The sequence below is a fragment of the Ischnura elegans genome, chromosome 8 (assembly GCF_921293095.1).
Source record: "Ischnura elegans chromosome 8, ioIscEleg1.1, whole genome shotgun sequence".
In the NCBI taxonomy this organism is placed as follows: domain Eukaryota; kingdom Metazoa; phylum Arthropoda; class Insecta; order Odonata; family Coenagrionidae; genus Ischnura; species Ischnura elegans.
The window spans coordinates 16,881,600-16,902,156 of NC_060253.1; the positions used below are offsets into that span (position 1 = coordinate 16,881,600).

Below are 20,557 nucleotides of genomic sequence, written 5' to 3' on the forward strand. Positions count from 1 at the left end.
AATAAGTATAAGTGTATCCATACCTTCATGAGGATATATTTGAAATATTGGTCAGTAAATCTAAGACCAAACATGTAGTCTAGTGAATGTGGCTCTTGTTCATACAATTTTTTTAATAGCAATACTTGGCTTGTGGCAGCTGAGGGTAAAAAAATCCAAATGGCTCAGAAATGTGAAATGATGCTTTTTTCCTGGAATTTACCCATTTTTCAAGTGTTTAGTTTATGGAAAAATTGGTATCAAAATACATTAGGCTCTTACTGTGCATTAGAGGATAAATGGAAATACTAATTTAAATAAAATTATTTAAATAATACACTTCAATGTGTTTAAGGCATCTCCTGAACATCTCTGGAGGCTCTCTCGGGCAACTACAGTGAAACCTCGATATAACGACACCCCACGGTGCACTAATAAACACTCGCTATAGCGAATTGTCGCTTTACCGGAGGTGGAGCAAATAATAGCCAATATACCTGTTGCGAACAGATATACAGGAACAGGAGTGGTGCGGCGACAGATAAACATCTATCCGATAAACGTAAGCATAAATCCAGACGAAAGGCGATGTTTTTTGCATCACCAAATTTCCTTACTCAAATAATGACTAACTATTCAAACAATTTATAAGCGCCGCACTGAATAAAAATCATGCAAAGCATTGTTTCGTCATCATTATATTTATCGAACGACAGTTTACCACATAAATTTGATACTGAGCACTCCATTAACTTCATTTCTAACAGATCGCTAGCAATTACAGAGGTTAAGGAGTCTTGATGAAAGTCTTCCGGCGGTGAAACCCTCGCTATGGCGAGAGCCAACACCGAAAGGGTCTCGTAAAAACGAATTTTTTAACACGCTTATTATAGGATCAATTGACGGTGCATCGGCTTTCTCTCGTTATAGCGGGGGTGTCGCTATAGCCCGTACTCGCTTTAACGAGGTTCCACTGTAAATGCTTTACAATACCACCAATTCCATCACATGGGGATTTTCGATATGGGTGCATAAATTTCACTTTCACATCATGTTCTTCCTCATGTTTAGAAATCACTCATCCAAAAAACCAGTGGTCATCATAAGCACATGCAATGTACAAGTTTGTTAAGATCTGTGAAAAAGTGATTAAATGAGTCCCGCTGAACTGGAGTTGTACAAATTTAGCCTCACTTTCACAGAAGAAGTATGGTCTTCCAAACCCTTAGTGATGTAAGAGCTGGCAGAGCAAATGGTATTACTTATAGATATGCAGCAGGTTGTCACCAATATCCACATTCCTCGATGGCAACTGGAGTATTAAATTTCTATTTCACTGGGAGAGATAATGCTGACATTATGTGCCACATTGTTTTCTCCCCTGCCTCACATATGATTGTATTACATGACAAACTTGAGAAGGTAATACAATCCCACCTATTCAGCCTCACTTTTCAGTGTTATTCCATCTCCCCAAGGAATAAGAGAGTTAAGTGCAACCTCTAGGAAGAATAAAGTGTTACAATGTATCACAGTGAGAGCATGATAAATCAAAATAGATTCTAGGGTACCACTTTTAGTTTTCTGCCTAGTCTTCTTGTGTAAAGATGCTCCATGGGTGTCCAAGTTTATTCTGTGTGTACGATCAGTGTATTTTTACCTGTACATTGCTTGTGTGTGCTATGAGTTAGGCGAAGCTGCTCATTGTGAACTTCGACATTAAAAAAGGTTAGTGTCTCCACTATGCTTCAAAATGAGCAAATTGTTGAACTGTGCAGCATTGGAAAAGTAACTGCATCTGATTGCCTCAAAAAAAGCTACACACCAGTGGTGCAACTGAACAAAATTGAGATCATGAGTATGCTTGAAAAACAGCTGTTATCTCTCAGAAGTGGTGTACCTGGGGAAGTCCTATCCAATGTCTGCGAACATCACGGAATATACTACAGTGGAACTTGGTTAGCACGTTCCTCCTTAGTACGTTTTCCTCCTTAGTACGGCGATTTCCCTCGGTCCCGGTACCATCCGAACAAAATACAGTTAAAAGAATTTGGTTAGTACGTTTGAAAAAATTGCGCTTTCCTGGTTAGTACGCTCAATTGCTTGCCGTGACGCAACCCGCAATTCGTTCTCTAGTGTCTTCTTAAGGGTCGCAAACGTCTGAATTCATGATTTAATTTATTATCATTAGTCATTAACATTCTTCCATTCATTCCACATCTCTTTCTTCTTCCGTAATTTATCCAAATGCATTTCTGAATTCTTGTGACGTGATGAAAAATAAAATGCGGCCATTTTTCGGGAATGTCTGACTATGAAAAACTACAACCAATAAGAAGCCCCAATTTTCCCCACCCCGAGCTCCTCACCTTCTGTTGCCTTTGGAGCGCTTGGGAGTGCCCACTGCTGCGCACAAAGTTCGTGAGTGGGCAATTGTTGCTATTGCACGAGTTATCATGATGAAGAAATGAGTCAGACAATTTCCACATTATCTAAAGCAGTACTGTTCCATAAACTCGACGTCGTGCGTATTTACTTGACTACTGTTGCGGGAGCAGACGATCCTCAGGATCTCCACGCGAAGCTTAGCTTAAAAATAATTGATCTCGGAACGAAAGCAGACGACATTAGACAAATTTTGAAAGTAAATTTCAACTGTTTAATATAAAATTTTCTTGTAATTACGTCGTAATCTAATAATCTTGCGTGTCATCAATCGATATATCGATCGATTTTACAATCGAAATGGTATCATTCCAGAAGCGAATGTCTACGGCTGTTGCCGTAATTTGAAAGTCAATATAATTTTGCCCAATTTTTATGATGTTTAAAAAACCAGTTGACCTACTCCGGGTTGTTGTTATATTCTCCGAGTACGCTGTGAGAAAGAAAAATGACTTGTCTTCGCTTGTCTGAGCTTCACTCGTCCTCGTTCTGTAAATATATATAGGATAAATCACGGGAGATAGACGCCGTAATCATGAAATCGTCTCCGGGATGTCCATGAAAAATTGCGATTTTTATTCACATGGTATTGTTTTTCATGGTAGCGCTCATTTTCTTGATTTTAAATGTGAAAAGAGTTCAGGAAGGCGATCCTATGAGAACTACCGATAGTAATTGTAATTATGACGACTTTTTCACTGATTGCAATAACCCGGACTGCTATTATTTACTTTCCTCGTTAGTACGTTTTCCTGGTTAGTACGTTCATTTTTCGTGGTCCCTTCAGAAACGTACTAACCAAGTTCCACTGTATTTGAAAAAGTATGAAACCTACCAAATATATTGTCTTGATCCTTTTAAGAGCCACAAGAAGAAAATATCAAAATCACTGAGAAATGTAAGTCTTGAATTTGCAGAAAAGGCCTGTAAAATCCCAACTCTTCGGAAATTAGTGCCAGGAATGAAAGTATGCCAGCCATGTACGGAGGAAGTACAGAAACACTCCAGGTTTGGAAATGAGCTTTCTGATGTTGAAGCAGTGGATAGTGACAGCAATGATAGTATTTTGAATTTTGAAACAACAGTATCCCAAGAAAAATCAACTGAGCTACTTAACAGAACGCTGCAAGATATGGAGGAGTCACCTTTAAAATTTCATGGCATATCATCTCACAGAAGGTCAACCTACGCTAAAAGGAAAGTAGAGTCAGCATGCAGTAATTTTAAAAGGAAAGTTAAAAGACTTCTTGATAAAGAATTATCTCCAGAAAAGGATGACCCAAAACTGCCAAAAGAACTACTTCAGAAAGTTCATGATATAGATGTGCTCATAGACTTAACCCGTCAACGCCCACGGGTGCCATAGGGCACCCAGTGCACTGCTGAGCCAATGCTTCGGCAATGTATTTAATATGTGAATTTTAGCATACCTTTCAGTGCACATACTTAGTAGAAGGTTTCCTCCATTATTCAGTCAGTTTGAATTGTGTTCTTTGTGTGAAGTTCATATGTATCATATTTTTAAAAAGTGAAATATGTATGAATTACAAAAAAACTTTGGACGCTGACGGGTCAATCAAACAAAAAGTTGACACATCAAGCACCCATCAAGGAAAGGTACATCTGTTATCATTGGTACCAACTTTATGGAGCAGGAAGAAAGTAATGGAAGAGTATCATGTGAGTGAGTACACTGCCCGCCAAGCAAGAGAACTTTTCAGACAATGGAAAATTAGCTGCACCTGAATTGAGAAAAGGGAAGGCAAAAATAAAACATTACATTTAGTTAGGACTTTCTATGAAAGTGATGAGTACTCAAGAATGATGCCTGGAAAGAAAGATTCCATAAGTATCTCCAAAAATGTACATGTTCAGAAGAGATTATTACTTGCTAACTTGAAGGAATTGTATTCCACTTTTAAATTTGACTTCCCCAGAATTAAAATTGGCTTTTCTAAATTCTGCAACCTAGGTCCAAAATGGTTTGTGGTAGGAGGATGTCCTGGAACGCATTCAGTGTGTTTTTGCACAATTCATTAAAATGTCAACCTACTGCTTAGTGCCTGTAATATAGAGGAAACAAGCCAGGACCTAATTGGCTATTTCATGTGCTCTAGAAATAATAGGGACTGTATACTGCAACATTGCTCTCAGTGTCCTTCACGTGAAAAATTGAAAAACTTACTGCTGAAAAAGTTTGAAGAATGTGACCCCGGAGATGAAGTTTCATACAATCAGTGGGTTTCCAGTGTCAGATATCAACTGGTGAACTTCACGGTGACATTTGATGAGTACCTATCAATTTAAATTCAAAGAGTGGAAAAACTGGTGCCCCATTCATTTATTACGAAGGTACAGGCAAACTACCTTAAGAAAATGAAAGAAAATCTTGGACCCCATGAAGCAGCTGTTCTCTTTGACTTCAGTGAGAGCTACTCATATGTTGATAATGGCTTCCGGGTGCAGCTGCGTGTTGCGCTTTGTCGTGCAAGCTTTCGCGACCGTTGCAGGACGCATCATCAGGCGATGAATGAAATTACGGAAATCGGTGGTCAATTAATATACTCGTCCACCTCCCCCATCCCCCGGAGTAGTGGGGGAGGGGGGCGGAGTTGACGTCAGCAGAACTCTCACCCCTGTCCTTGAGCGACGAGCGGACTCTTCTTGTCTAGCGAATAACCTTGTTGGTAACATATTCGTCGTCTTCTCTTTCGGAAAATCGTTTTCCACGTCTGGCTGAGTTTAACGCCGTCCACTCTGTTGAAATTTTGGGGGCATTTTTCAATTTCAATAGCCTCCCGAATTAGTCGTCGATGATAAAATTTTTCTTGGGCTAACACCTGCGTCTCGTCGATTAAAATTCGATGTCCATCTTCTGAGTAGGCATGCTCCGCTATCGCCGATTTCTCCGTGTCACGATGTAATATCGCACGGCTGTGTTCTTTGAGACGAGAAGTCACGGAGCGCCCTGTCTGCCCGACGTAAGATTTCCCGCATGAGCACGGGATTCTATAAACGCCTTCCACGTTGAGGGGATGTAGTCGGTCCTTGGCAGATGGAAACAAGTCGCTCATCTTCTTTAATGCTCTGTGGCGCGTCAAGATGCCTGCTTTTCTCAGCACACGCGAAATTCTCTCAGACGTTCCAGCGACGTATGGGATGGTGGCATAGGCCACTGGCCTGTTTTTCTCTCTTCTCTCCGCGCAATCTTCAGGTAGGCGTTTATTCGGAATTCTTGCCTGGCGATGGATGAAGGCTTCCGAATATCCATTCTGTCTGAAGGTTTCTTTCACCCGATCCTCTTCTTTCTTCAGAGCGCCATCGTCAGAAACCACTCTGGCCCTATGAAGGAGTGTTTTCATGACCGATGCTTTCTGTTGAGGATGATGGTGGGAGTGCGCGTGGAGGTAACGGTCCGTGTGTGTTGCTTTCCTGTACACCGCGTGTCTCAGCGATCCGTTCATGCCTCTCTGCACCAGTACGTCTAAAAAGGGTAGTTCTCCATTCATCTCTATCTCCATGGTGAATTGGATGGATGGGTGGATGCTGTTCAGATGATCGGCGAATTCTTTTAGCGTGTCTTTTCCATGTGGCCATATGACAAATGTGTCGTCGACATATCTAATCCAGCAAGATGGTCGAAGCTTGCTCGAGGCCAAGGCGTCTTCTTCAAAATGCTCCATTTATAAGTTGGCAACAACAGGCGAGAGGGGGCTCCCCATAGATGAGCGACTTGTTTCCATCTGCCAAGGACCGACTACATCCCCTCAACGTGGAAGGCGTTTATAGAATCCCGTGCTCATGCGGGAAATCTTACGTCGGGCAGACAGGGCGCTCCGTGACTTCTCGTCTCAAAGAACACAGCCGTGCGATATTACATCGTGACACGGAGAAATCGGCGATAGCGGAGCATGCCTACTCAGAAGATGGACATCGAATTTTAATCGACGAGACGCAGGTGTTAGCCCAAGAAAAATTTTATCATCGACGACTAATTCGGGAGGCTATTGAAATTGAAAAATGCCCCCAAAATTTCAACAGAGTGGACGGCGTTAAACTCAGCCAGACGTGGAAAACGATTTTCCGAAAGAGAAGACGACGAATATGTTACCAACAAGGTTATTCGCTAGACAAGAAGAGTCCGCTCGTCGCTCAAGGACAGGGGTGAGAGTTCTGCTGACGTCAACTCCGCCCCCCTCCCCCACTACTCCGGGGGATGGGGGAGGTGGACGAGTATATTAATTGACCACCGATTTCCGTAATTTCATTCATCGCCTGATGATGCGTCCTGCAACGGTCGCGAAAGCTTGCACGACAAAGCGCAACACGCAGCTGCACCCGGAAGCCATTATCAACGATGCCCCTCGCTGCGAAAACCTACGTTCAAAGCTACTCATATGTTATCCAGGATGAGGCACAAGGGAATCACTGGACAAGTGATAGTTGTACGGTACACCCTGTTGTGATTTATACTCTAGATCACCTGACTAAACAGCTTATTATTACCAGTTTATGCATCTTGTCAGATGATTTGGAGCATGATGTAGCTTTTGTTTATGAAACCCAAAGAATAATACAGTGGAACTTGGTTAGTACGTTTCTGAAGGGACCACGAAAAATGAACGTACTAACCAGGAAAACGTACTAACGAGGAAAGTAAATAATAGCAGTCGGGGTTATTGCAATCAGTGAAAAAGTCGTCATAATTACAATTACTATCGGTAGTTCTCATAGGATCGCCTTCCTGAACTCTTTTCACATTTAAAATCAAGAAAATGAGCGCTACATTGAAAAACAATACCATGTGAATAAAAATCGCAATTTTTCATAGATTTCCGAAGACGATTCCATGATTACGGCGTCTATCTCCCGTGATTTATCCTATATACATTTACAGAACGAGGACGAGTGAAGCTCAGACAAGCGAAGACAAGTCATTTTTCTTTCTCACAGCGTACTCGGAGAATATAACAACAACCCGGAGTAAGTCAACTGGTTTTTTAAACATCATAAAAATTGGGCAAAATTATATTGACTTTCAAATTACGGCAACAGCCGTAGACATTCGCTTCTGGAATGATACCATTTCGATTGTAAAAGCGATCGATATATCGACTGATGACATGCAAGATTATAAGATTACGACGTAATTTCAAGAAAATTTTATATTAGACAGTTGAAATTTAATTTCAAAATTTGTCTAATGTCGTCTGCTTTCGTTCCGAGATCAAGTATTTTTAAGCTAAGCTTCGCGTGGAGATCCAGAGCATCGTCTGCTCCCGCAACAGTAGTCAAGTAAATACGCACGACGTCGAGTTTATGGAGCAGTACTGCTTTAGATAATGTGGGAATTGTCTAATACCGTTAAGACTCATTTCTTCATCATGATAACTCGTGCAATAGCAACAATTGCCCACTCACGAACTTTGTGCGCAGCAGTGGGCACTCCCAAGCGCTCCAAAGGCAACAGAAGGTGAGGAGCTCGGGGTGGGGAAAATTGGGGCTTCTTATTGGCTGTAGTTTTTCGTAGTCAGACATTCCTGAAAAATGGGCGCATTTTATTTTTCATCACGTCACAAGAATTCAGAAATGCATTTGGATAAATTACGGTAGAAGAAAGAGATGTGGAATGAATGGAAGAATGTTAATGGCTAATAATAATAAATTAAATCATGAATTCAGACGTTTGCGACCCTTAAGAAGACACTAGAGAACGAATTGCGGGTTGCGTCACGGCAAGCAATTGAGCGTACTAACCAGGAAAGCGCAATTTTTTCAAACGTACTAACCAAATTCTTTTACCTGTATTTTGTTCGGATGGTACCGGGACCGAGGGAAATCGCCGTACTAAGGAGGAAAACGTACTAAGGAGGAACGTACTAACCAAGTTCCACTGTATTTTGCTTTGTTAAGGAAAATTTTACTTCAGTCAAAAAATTGAGTTACTTTAGTGATGGTTGTGCAGGACGGTACAAGAACTGCAAAATATTTCTCAATCTTTGCAAGCATTACCAGGATTTCTCCTTATTGGCATCATGGACATTCTTTGCTACAAGCCATGGAATATCCCCATGTGATGGAATTGGTGGTATTGTAAAGCATTTAGTTGCCCGAGAGAGCCTCCAGAGATGTTCAGGAGATGCCTTAAACACATTGAAGTGTATTATTTAAATAATTTTATTTAAATTAGTATTTCCATTTATCCTCTAATGCACAGTAAGAGCCTAATGTATTTTGATACCAATTTTTCCATAAACTAAACACTTGAAAAATGGGTAAATTCCAGGAAAAAAGCATCATTTCACATTTCTGAGCCATTTGGATTTTTTTACCCTCAGCTGCCACAAGCCAAGTATTGCTATTAAAAAAATTGTATGAACAAGAGCCACATTCACTAGACTACATGTTTGGTCTTAGATTTACTGACCAATATTTCAAATATATCCTCATGAAGGTATGGATACACTTATACTTATTATCTTACAGTATGTGTCCAAAATCCCTCTCACAGGGGCAGAAAAAAAGTAAAACCTGAAATACTCATAGTGGCAGTTTAAACACCACCATTTTTATTTCACAGTATATTGGAGCACATATTAACCTTCAATTTAAAAAAAAATTGGATGAGTTAACTGCTCTGCCTTTTGGTGATAATTCTAAAAATATGAAGTAATGTTTTTGAGCTAAAAAAATCGGTTTATTAACAACTGTTGACATCATTTTGGCCAACATAACAATGCAAGGGGAATAAAAGACATTACTATGGAAGCTATGTACTTGGATAGACAAGGGGTCAAAATTTCATTCAAATATGTTATGTGGTTTCTGAGTTATGAATTTTTACCCTGTGCCCTGCACTCTGGAATTTGACTCCCACTAGCGCCACTTCTGAGCAAACATCTCAAACTTTGACTCCTCATATCTTGCAAACTATGAGAGTGAGAGAGGAAATATTTTACATGGGTCATTAGATAGGTGATAGTAGCTAGTGACAAAAATTTCATCAAAATCCGAGTCGGTGGGTGTCATTTTGAAAATTTCTGGGTGATTTGACGTGGAATGACCCAAAGGCCAGATTGGCACCCATGCGATGCCACTCCACGTGACGTCACAGGGACCTCATTTCTATGCTAGTAGATAGGAGTTTTACATCGTCTGAGGTTACCAATGCATGCATGAGGCACAGAGCTCAGGGAAACATGTCTTAATAATCACCTATTAAAACTGGCCAAGGTCAGAAAGTTTTCTTCACTTGATAAGGTATTAATAATCCTTATTTAAGCCAAGTGCTACCAGCTACCATGGTACTCTGCTACCTGCTAGCATCCTGCGTCGTATCAGTGCTCAGAGCCTTGCCCCAAGGTCACCTCACTTGTGGCAGCGGGAACCAGAACAACATCACACAGTGTTTTCCCGGCATTCATACTAACCCTTCGCGTTTTCACGAGCTTGAAAATTTTCACTTTTCATTTCATCGCAAAAAATAGATATCATCATTTAAAAATCCAAAAGCGTGAAATACGTACTCCAGGAGTAATGATCTTTTGATTTAGGCAATAAAAAAATAATAGGAAACCCCCCTAATGCCCAGTGGAAGACCCAAGAACCCTTTCTGCACTTGATACACTGGGAAAATCAAAGATCATACAACAAGTCAAATCTCCAGGTTAGGAAGGCCAGCAAAGAGCCTGTTATGCCTTGTCTACACTACAGACTTAACTTTAAGTGACTTCACTCAAGTCTAATCTTAAGTGTGGTGCGGTAGCTACACTTGAGCTTTAAGTCGACTTCAGTGCCGTGATTGTCTATATCGGGAAACAATTATGTTGACAGATGAAGATCTAGGAGAGCAATTAGTGATTCTGTGATCCAAAGCCACAGTTATTTGAAATAAACTTCCATGAATTAATCATTTTGGATTTAGAAGGTTAAAAGGAAAGACCGATTTCAGTCCCTGAGCAAACACTATTTGGCGAGAGGTGATGGAGCCAGAGAAATTTAGAATTACTAAGCTTGACTTAGCGGAATCAGTGGAATGACATATTCATACAGTAAACGAAAACACATACTTAAATTCCACTCCTTTATTAAAACCATTGATGTTAAATTTTAACCTTTAATTCCTCCCACGTCCAATGAAATCGCCATATCTTATCCCCCTCAGCATCCCCAGGACTAAAATTGAAGCCCTATGCAATGGTTTCAATAGCAGTGTGTGGGATGTTACTAAGTGCATTTGTTTACGTTATTTTCGATTATGACACCATGGAAAATTAACTGTTTCACTGGATCCTCTGCTGTCGTCTCATTGTCAGTCTTAAAATTCCTTAAAACGTTTCTAAGTTTTATAAAACGGGTTTCACCTTGAGAAACAGGCATAGCAATTAGTTTTCATGGAAATAAAATCAACAATAAGATGAGAAACTCCACAAAATAAATTCGTCGATTCAATAACCCCAACATTAGAAGTTAACTAACGAAATGGAATGCTAAATAACCACATCATGGAATACAGCACAACTTAGGACATAATCAACGGGATGATTCAGGGATGGGATGGGTATTATTATGTGCCATTTACAACACTTGAAGAGCTTCAACCGTGCGGAAAAAGTTGCCTACGCAATTTAAGAATGGGTTCTAAGTGACTTAAGTGGAGGTGCACTGAAAGGAAGCTGGTGACACCCACACTACCACTTTAAATAGGGAGCCAACTTAAGTGGTCACTTAAGTTACTAGTGTAGTCCCGGCATTATGGAGCTAAGAAATTAACAAGGCAGAAAATGGGAATGCTGATGAAAGAGGATGATAGTAGACTACGGAAGCATAAGTGATGCGAGGTGAGATAGATGGCAAGAAAAAACAAATAAGGCAGTGGGTGAGGAGAAAGATCTGCTTCAGGAGAAAGGAGGAGGTAGAGGGCTTTGATTGATTAAGAGGAGAGGGGCACTGACAATCAGAGGGGTCAGCGCAAACTCAAACGCCAAAAATTAAACAGTCTGTGGGGAAAAATCAAAGGTGAGATCAATCGAGGTCCCACTAACCTGTTTACCATCCCAAGCAAACACTCGAAAATCCTCATCGTATACATCTTTCACAAGAGTAAATTGAGGATCTCGCAAGTTTTTCAGCGGTTCAAGGAGGTGCAGACCACATGGAGTGTCCATGCAGGTATAAAGTTCTGGCCACAGACATTTCCCATCCGCATTCCATCCAGGTTCCTTCTCACATGCCTATCAGAAATTAAAAAAAAAAAAAATGCAACAATGATTTGCAAAGATTTCCTGCCAATTAATATTTAACTGCCTTTAAAAGTGGCACAATGAAAAAATACAAAGCAGCGGATTCCCACCGAAATAAAATCAAATTTAATTACAAAACTAATAAGAATAGGTATGCAAGATTGTTGTTGCACAGCTATTTCATACACAATTACAGCCTAACAGGACAAACATTTGACTTTCAAAATACGAATTCAAATGATCGTAATCAACATTGACCTCTTCTCCGATGATGCTGTTTATGCTCTCATCATTGCTATTTTATGAAAAAAATCATAGCAGAGATAAAGTTATTTTTAGAGAAAGGACTACTAATTACACTAAAAAATTTATGACGATAGTATGCCTTTTAAACAAGTAAAATTACAGTAGGAAATCACACGGGTTTAGCCAGAATGATAAGTTTTCTAGGGCATCAATTTTGCAAAGGCCATTTCAAAGCTGACTGATTGTATCAATCAACAAAATTTAGCTTTTTTCTAATTTGGGATAAGTACCTTAGCAATTTCTTCATGAAGGAGGCTAAGAGTCCATCTTTCGTCCACAGGCACCCGCAACTCCTCCACTGATTCACTAGCCACTGAGATCCGTTTATGCAGAGCACTATTCCTAATGGTGTATGAACCAGAAGGAAGTACTCGCACGTAAACTTGATGAACTGCCATATCATAAACTTCTCTGCAAAAAACACAAGGAAATGAGATGAGAAAGCATTCATGTTTGAGGTAGGAATACTCCTGCCAGCCAGTGCTTACCAAGAAAAGCTTATTGAAAACATTCTACGAGTTAATAATAATAATGATAATAATAATTTATATTGTTGCTAGAGATAACATATGTACCGGTGACATTGGAAGTCTCAAAATAAAAAGTAATAGTTACAAATAAATGAAGTGATATAATATTTACAATTTTTACAGTTTTAAGGAAAAGTTACAATTTTTGCGGCTGATGGGCAAAGATTACTCAAAGCCCAACATAAAATCCTTCAGTCTATAATAGTTGTTTTCCATTAAATATTTCTTCAAAGCATTCTTGAATGGTGTAGGTGGAAGACATTTGATATCATACGGTAATTTGCTGCATATTTTTCATAGGGAGAAGAAGGGTCCTTTTTGGCCGAAAGTGCTCGGGTAGTCTTTGAGGTGAACGTCATTGGTGGTTCTGGTTGCGTGATTATGAAGAGAACTATTTTTTGGAGAGTATTCAGGGTTATTTTTAGCAAAAGAGGCACAGTTAAGTACGTACAGTGATGGGAATGTTAGAATTTTCAGAAGACTTTGTGGCAGCAGCTAGCATTACCCCAAAAGATGATGCCATAAGTTAAGTGAGGATATATTTTGGCATAATATATCATTTTCAGAGAATCAATGGTAGTTACTTCAGCCAGCTTCTTATAATAAATATGCCAGTGGATAGTTTATTCATTATATAGTCAATATGTGATGACCAGTCAAGGTTGTCAGTGAGGATAACACCTAATAATTTTGTTGAATGTGCCCGAGAAATCACATGAGGACCAACATTTAAGATCATACTTGAGGTTCATTGAGACTGGTTGCCATGGGACTGAAGAAAAACTGTTTTGTCAATGTTGACTTGCAGGGCGTCATCATGACGCCATTATTATTATTATTATTATTATTACAGTTAAATTATTAAAATCTATTGTATGATTTTTCGAAGTTTAAAATTCATTTGGATGCAAAGAGCATCAACAAATAATGCATGTATTTTACCTAAAAAGCCCAAGTGAATTAAATGCACAGCTATTTAGGATAACCTCGCACATTCTTGTTTTTTTTTGGCCACAGCTCACTTCTTAAGTAACATAATGGCATTGATACAGAGAAGATAAGATAATTTGCAGAGACAATAAGTAGATTACTAGATATACATAGTCACTTTTAACAAAATGCAATGATTACTAATAAAAATTACCCTGAAGATAATTGTTACAGGTAATTCAGACTGGTTCATAGTAAAAATAGCTAGGTAGGAGGTACTTAGCATGTGATAAAAGGGTCCTAGGGTTACTGTTGTGTTCATTAAAACTGAATTAAATTTACAGAAAAACTAGCTTTTTATTTGATTTTGATATAGAATGAAAGTTCTTAGGTGTACAGTGACGTAGTCATGATTTTCATCTGGGTTTTCTAAATTAAAGCCGTAAATCACGGTAGATGGCATCCTAAGATGAAACTAACACAGGAACCGTCAAAATAAAATCAGCATTATGCATCAAGACAACTCAATTTTTATTTAGTGTCAGTAGTAGTATTTTTATAGTTTTCATAAAAGGGACAGCATCCAGCGCAATCATTAAGTTATTTTAAATACCCCTGAGATGTGAAACTAGTTTTCAGTTAACCCTAGAAGGACCATCCTGGCCCCATACTATCTAGAAGGAACCAAATATTACTAGTCATTTTGACGGATAGTAATTATTTTAAATATCCTTTTCCTTCCTTCAAATATCAATAACACTGAGTAATTTCTTACAAATTTACAGTAAAAAATTTAAAATGAACAGTGGTCATGTTGCTCCTGCATCCCTTGCTCTGGCCGACCAAACAGCACACAGATGACAGATATGTATATGCAACTTATTTCCATTCAAAATGTAATGAGGAATGTTAAATGCATAAAGAGGCTTACTAAAACATCAAAATGGCCAGTTATTAAATAGTGTAGCGATTTCCTGAATAAAACACACGTTACCATCACAAATAAAACAGAAATGCTTAACCTGTCATTTTCACATATTCATCCTTAGTGTAAACTGATGGTATGACTCCATTTCTATATGAAAAAAATAAATTATATTTTCACATAATATGCAACATAAAAAATAAATCAAAGTCATAAAAAATGAAGAAGACATCTAAAAAATTCCAGGCAATATTATTCAGTAAGTAGAGGTTACCTGTCAAAATAGCGGACTGGTCCTTCTATAGTCTGTATACCGTAAGTTGGCGCACGGGCCCGCGAAGTACCTGAGCCGCAAGCAAAGGAGGGGAGGAAAGGACCGACAAAAGAACTGTATGGGACCGACACAAGTAGCTGGCGGGTTCTAACAAAACATACAGTATAACAGCTAAAAAATAACTTTCGACCATTTCGTTATTTATGATGAGAGCACTTTGTGTTTTATATCATTCTTCTTAGCTTTTTTAGTACTTTACAAATATGCTTTTTAGATTGAGATATTATGAGAAAGTAAAAAGGTTAATACAGTGCAGCCTCAATAAAACAAGACCCCACGGTGCTCCAATAAACACTCGCTATAGCGAATTGTCGCACAACCGGAGGTGGAGCAAATAATAGCCAATATACCTGTTACAAACAGTTTAGCAGGAACAGGAGTGGTGCGGTGACAGATAAATTTATATCTGATAAACGTAAGCATAAATCCAGACGAAAGACGATGTTTTTTTGCATCACTAAATTTCCTTACTCAAACAAGGACTACCTATTCAAGCAATTTATAAGCGCAGCATTGAATAAAAATCATGCAAAGCATTGTTTTTTGGCCATGGTGTCTGCCATCAAATGCTTTCTATTCACGCAACTCGCGGGCATACAGGTATGCTGCCGTCTGCTTTCTGCCGCCCGAGGAACAAAAGAAGATCAAGCATTCGCGAATGTTAATGCCACAATATTTTCACCAAAATGAACTACAGTAGAATCCTGATTTAAGGTTTTTCAGCGGGGACAAAATTTAAAACACTAAATGCGGAAAAACACTAAATAAGGACCTGCCATTTTTTTCAGGTATTAGGGCCTGTAATGATTGGAATGGCTTTTTATGAATAAAAAATATTATTTTAAGTAACTAAAAGGTGCTAAATGCAGCAACAAATTCATTGATTAAATGTTCTTTGCCCAATTAAGGTTGGATAATACTTTTCAGGAATCAGCTAAAAAATGGGTAGTAAAAATAAGTAATGAGAGGATGACAATTGTTTCAATGAAATATTTTAAGAAAATTATAATATTCATCAACTTAAAAGCATTCCCACACAGAATATTATTATGGAAATTAGTGATTCCATTTTACGCATATTTCAGTGGCCTCGAAGAAATTTTAAATTTTTTTCTGTAAAAGTGACATGTAGTGACTATGGCATTTCTAATATAATAAAAAAAGGTGTAAGTAGGTACTCGAAAAATCGTCATTGCATCAGTAAAGATGAGTGAAATAAAGGGACAGCAGAAGATCGCTAATCCCGAATTATAAACTACCGAATATATAGGAAAAGGAAGGTTTTCTGGAATTTTGCCAATTTAACGTTTTCTGTTGCCTCGGCGAAACGAGCGATTTATGAGCCTCCTGTGCGCACATTTTGGATTTCGAGGTCATCCAAATAAAGGAGAATCTTTTTTCTAGTATGCGTACAAGTCGACGGTGATTCAACTCGATGATAACACCAGATTCGTTGTTATATATCCGCGGCCTCATGCAGGTCGAATGGAGCCCGGAGAAGTTGCTTACGCGGCGCGCTGATCACCTTGACTCCGACTCACCATGTTTCTCGGCAGCTTTTAATAAAATTTGGTTGGACCTTGAATAACGATTAGCTAAACTGTGTTAATTTAAAAGGTTTAATCTTCAACAGAACTGGATTTCATCTGAAAAATTGTCAGTGCCTCTGCAGTTTTGGCAATTTCGTCCGAGTTATGGTGTCGCAGTCAAGCACCAAGGGATTCCTGCTGGATTTTCGTATTTTTCCGCGCTCATCTATTTTACCGTGATATGTGGTGATTTTTTTTTCCAGCATGAGCGATTTATTTAGAGTCATGGACATGCCGAGGACAGCCGAGAAACATGGTGAGTCGGAGTCATGGTGATCAGCGCGCCGCGTAAGCAACTTCTCCGGGCTCCATTCGACCTGCATGAGGCCGCGGATATATGACAACGAATCTGGTGTTATCATCGAGTTGGATCACCATCGACTTGTACGCATACTAGAAAAAAGATTCTCCTTTTTTGGATGACCTCGAAATCCAAAATGTGCGCTCAGGAGGCTCATTGTCAAAACTCCGATTGTCATTCTCTTTAGACATAAAATAGCACTTCTTTGAATCTTTGATCTTTGAATCAACAGCGATATCAACCAGCCGCATGTCAGTATCTAGGCTTCGGGATATCTAAATTACGATGTAAAATAATGTTGTTCCGTTAGGAAAGAATGTTTTCACTCACGATCATGACAGGGGAAACACTTCCTCGGTTCTTTCGCTGTTCCTCCGTGGAAACTGACCTTGGAATGGATTATAAAAATAATCTTCTAGTGAACTGCGCAAATGATATCGAGCCTCTTATGAAAAGAGAAAGTAGCTGACTGGAAAAATATTGGGCTAACAATGGACTGCCCGTAGAGAGTAGAGTAGAAAGGGGCATAAGCCGTCAATTGAAAACATTACGAGGAAACCATCATTGTAGCGGCCCTCGGATGATAACTCGTGTCATCAGTCGTTACGTATCATCGAAGTTCACGAAGTGAAGGATAAGGTAGTTAGAGGTTATCAAGGGATGACTTAGCTCTATTAGATCGGATCTGATACAATAAGTGTCTGGTGTGTTTGGATTAGAAGGGGAGCGAAACATTACGAGAGGACAAATCACCCAGCTTGCGAGTTGAAGGTCGCAGCGCTGCATTCGCGGAAGAAAGCAGTTGAAGGAGCGTTCCCCGGTAGATTCAAATGACTCTTGGTAAACTTTCATGAGAGACTTCTTGTCGATGAGCAGAAATTCGAAGATTTTGATAATCATTTGCATGAGCCGTCATGAAAAAACGTTAAATCAGGTAAAAAAAATCTTGTGCGGGAAAATTTTTTACGACCATAAATGCGGAAAAACGCAAAATGCGGAAACACTAAATACGGATAATTTTTACATTGTCCTAATAGGGAATGAATCGGGACCGCAAAAAATAAACGCTAAATGCGGAAAAACGTTAAATGCGAAGACGTTAAATCCGGATCCGACTGTACTTATTTATATCGAACGACAGTTTACTACATGAATTTGAGACTGAGCACTCCATGTTAACTTCATTTCTAACAGATCGCAAGAAATTACAGAGATAAGGGACTCTTGGTGAAGGTGTAACGGCGATCTCTCCGGCGAAACTCTCACTATAGCGAGTGCCAACACCAAAAGGGCCTCGTAAAAACGAATTTTTTACATGCTTATTATAGGGTCAATTGACTGTGCATCGGCTATCTCTTGTAATGGTGGGGGTCTCGCAATAGCCCGTACTCGCTTTAACGAGGTTCCACTGTAATTCTATAAGAGGTGCTAGTTGCCTTCGTCAGGGGAAGGAAAGGGATGGGCAACAGACCCGCCAGCTACCTGTGTCGGTCCCTTACAGTTCTTTTGTAGGTCCTTTCTTCCCCTCCTTTATTCGCGGCTCAGGTACTACGTGGGCCCAGGCACCAATTTACGGTCCACACACTCTAGTGTCAAGCATTTAATTTGCTAACTTTAGTCTATAAACCTTTACTTCCAATTACCAAACTTTTCTCTGGTATAGGGGCTTCCAGCACTGAATAGGGTTGTTTCCTTCATCAAAGAAAACAAAAGGCATTGATTGCGATTCGTTACCCACAATTAGTGTATTTATAATGTACAAATTATTTGGTTGTAGAAATCCCAGTTTAATTGAATGCTAATTAATGGTCAATTTTAACCTCATTTGAAAAAGGCCAGATTGGCACCCATGCGATGCCACTCCACGTGACGTCACAGGGACCTAGTTTCTATACAAGTAGATAGGAGTTTCACATTGTCTGAGATTAACAATGCATGCATGAGGCGCAGAGCTCAGGGAAACATCTCTTAATGATCACCTATTAAAACTGCCTATAGTCAGGTAGTTTCCTTTGTTTGATAAGGTATTAATAATCCTTATTTAAGCCAAGCGCTACCTGCTAGCAGCCTACATCGCAGCAGCACACACATACTTACTTGCCCCAAGGTCACCTCACATGACAGAAGCGGGAACTAGAATGACGTCACACGGGCTTATCCCAGAATTCATACTTGGCCGTTGTGTTTTTGCGGGCTTGAAAATTTTCTTTTCATTTAATCGCAGAAAATAGATATCGTCATTTAAAAATCTTAAGGTGTGCAATGCGTACTCCAGGAGTACTAATCTTTCGATTTGTGCAATAAAAAAATAAAAGGAAACCACCCTATTCCTACCTTTCTTTTCTTAGCTGCTTATTTTTCTCTTCCACCATCCTTGCAAGGTGTTCCGGCAGAAGGGGCCCCTTCCTCCTCCCGCTCCCGAGCTCTTCCCTTCGGTAGAACAGCATGTAAGCGCTCTCCCTGCCAGAGTACTGGGATTCAAGTGCAGAGGCAGGGATGGCCTTGACGGTGGCGTCGTCAAAGTCAAACCAGTGAGTTCCTTCCGGCAACATCTCCTCACCATCCGACACACTGCAGTCCTCGTACTTGTCTCCGTCGTCGCTCTCGCACCCCTCCTCCTCGTCCATGTCCTCCTCCCCCCCTGCCACGCTCCCCACGTGGTCCCTCCACTTGCTCGCCAGCCCCACGGACGCCTTTCGCCTCCCCCCATCACAGCCCCCTCCAGCCCCGCCTTTCGGCTTGCGGCTCACCCACCCGCCTCCCCTCTTTTTCTTCCTCTTCTTGCGCCGGTGAGCGCCACCTTTGTAGCCCCCTCCCCCATCAGCCCCACCTCCACTGGCACGGGAAGGTGTCAAAGCCTAGAAATGGCAAATAAGCATTAATAAAGGTGGACCCATACCCGGATCTAGGGCGGGGCTAGGGGGCAAGGGCACATGCCCTGGACGACAAAATTTGAAAAGTTTATTAAAAAGTTATTTATTTATAAATTACTAAGCAATAATATCAACAAGACTTCTTAACAGCAAACATGCGGGGTGTAATTTCAACTACTGCATCTCAACAAGTAGCTTACGAATGTATTATATTTTAGTGGTGGCAGCAGAGGGGGGTGGGGGGAGATTAGAGGAGGGGTTGCATGATGATCTTTGCCCCCCCTGACAAAATTCCTTGTTCTGGCTCCAGGTGGGCCCCACCACAAAACACACAAAAGGGCGACGTTAAAAATACAACAGGGCACTAAATATAGGTAGAATTGGAAATAAAAGCAGAAATGGATAATTAAATTAAACAACGAGAGATTGACCACTCAAATCGTTCATCACTCACATACATATCTGAATGCATCTAGAGCCTGAGCCTTGAATTATCTATGTAATATGGCAAGAATATTCCTTTATAAATTTTACTGAAAAGCTACTAAAATGCTGAGGGAATTCGTACTCATTTAAAAAATATTTTTGAGTAGTTTTTTTGAAATATGTTAAATGCCCAATAATGCATGTCAATAGTTGACATGTTTGTCAAATAAATTTTTCCCTTAAGCAACCAATGGTGAAATAAGCCCTGAAAATATCATGGGGATTAGTGCAGAATTGAACCCAGTATACAGTGGAACCCCGATTTATCGTTCCCGCATTCATCGTTTTCCCGCATTCATCGTTCGCCGCTCCTGGTCCCAAATTAAGTTCCATGAAGACAATGTAATTTTTTCCTGCATCTATCGTTCCCCGAAGTATCGTTTTCCCGCATTGATCGTTCGAAGATCGCGGTCCCATCATATAATTTTCCCGCATCCATCGGTTGACAAAAATAAGACGAAGTGTTTACAACGTGTTGTTTATGGCTAATAACGACAGACACAAAGTTTGAATCTTCCCCAGGAGATTGAAATACGATAGGGAGAATTTTTACATCGGACAGAAATGCATAATAGCAGTGAAAATTCCGAGTGGAGTGAAACATTTTTTAGCAAGGC

At 39.9% G+C, this 20,557-nt stretch overlaps 1 protein-coding gene across 2 annotated transcripts in view; it reads right to left on the reverse strand.

The window, feature by feature from the left end:
* The window catches only part of LOC124163377 (ubiquitin carboxyl-terminal hydrolase 40-like), a 62,245-nt gene that overhangs the window by 26,223 nt on the left and 15,465 nt on the right, over positions 1-20,557 (reverse strand). For both annotated transcript variants that reach the window (XR_006865761.1, XM_046540251.1), the window contains exons 8-10: positions 18,916-19,439; positions 12,203-12,383; positions 11,469-11,657 (exon numbers count right to left, since the gene is read on the reverse strand). Coding sequence is in view for 1 of the 2 variants with exons in the window: in XM_046540251.1 (XP_046396207.1) it covers positions 11,469-11,657; positions 12,203-12,383; positions 18,916-19,439 (894 nt within the window). In the remaining variant the exon portion in view is untranslated. The remainder of the gene's footprint in view (positions 1-11,468; positions 11,658-12,202; positions 12,384-18,915; positions 19,440-20,557) is intronic.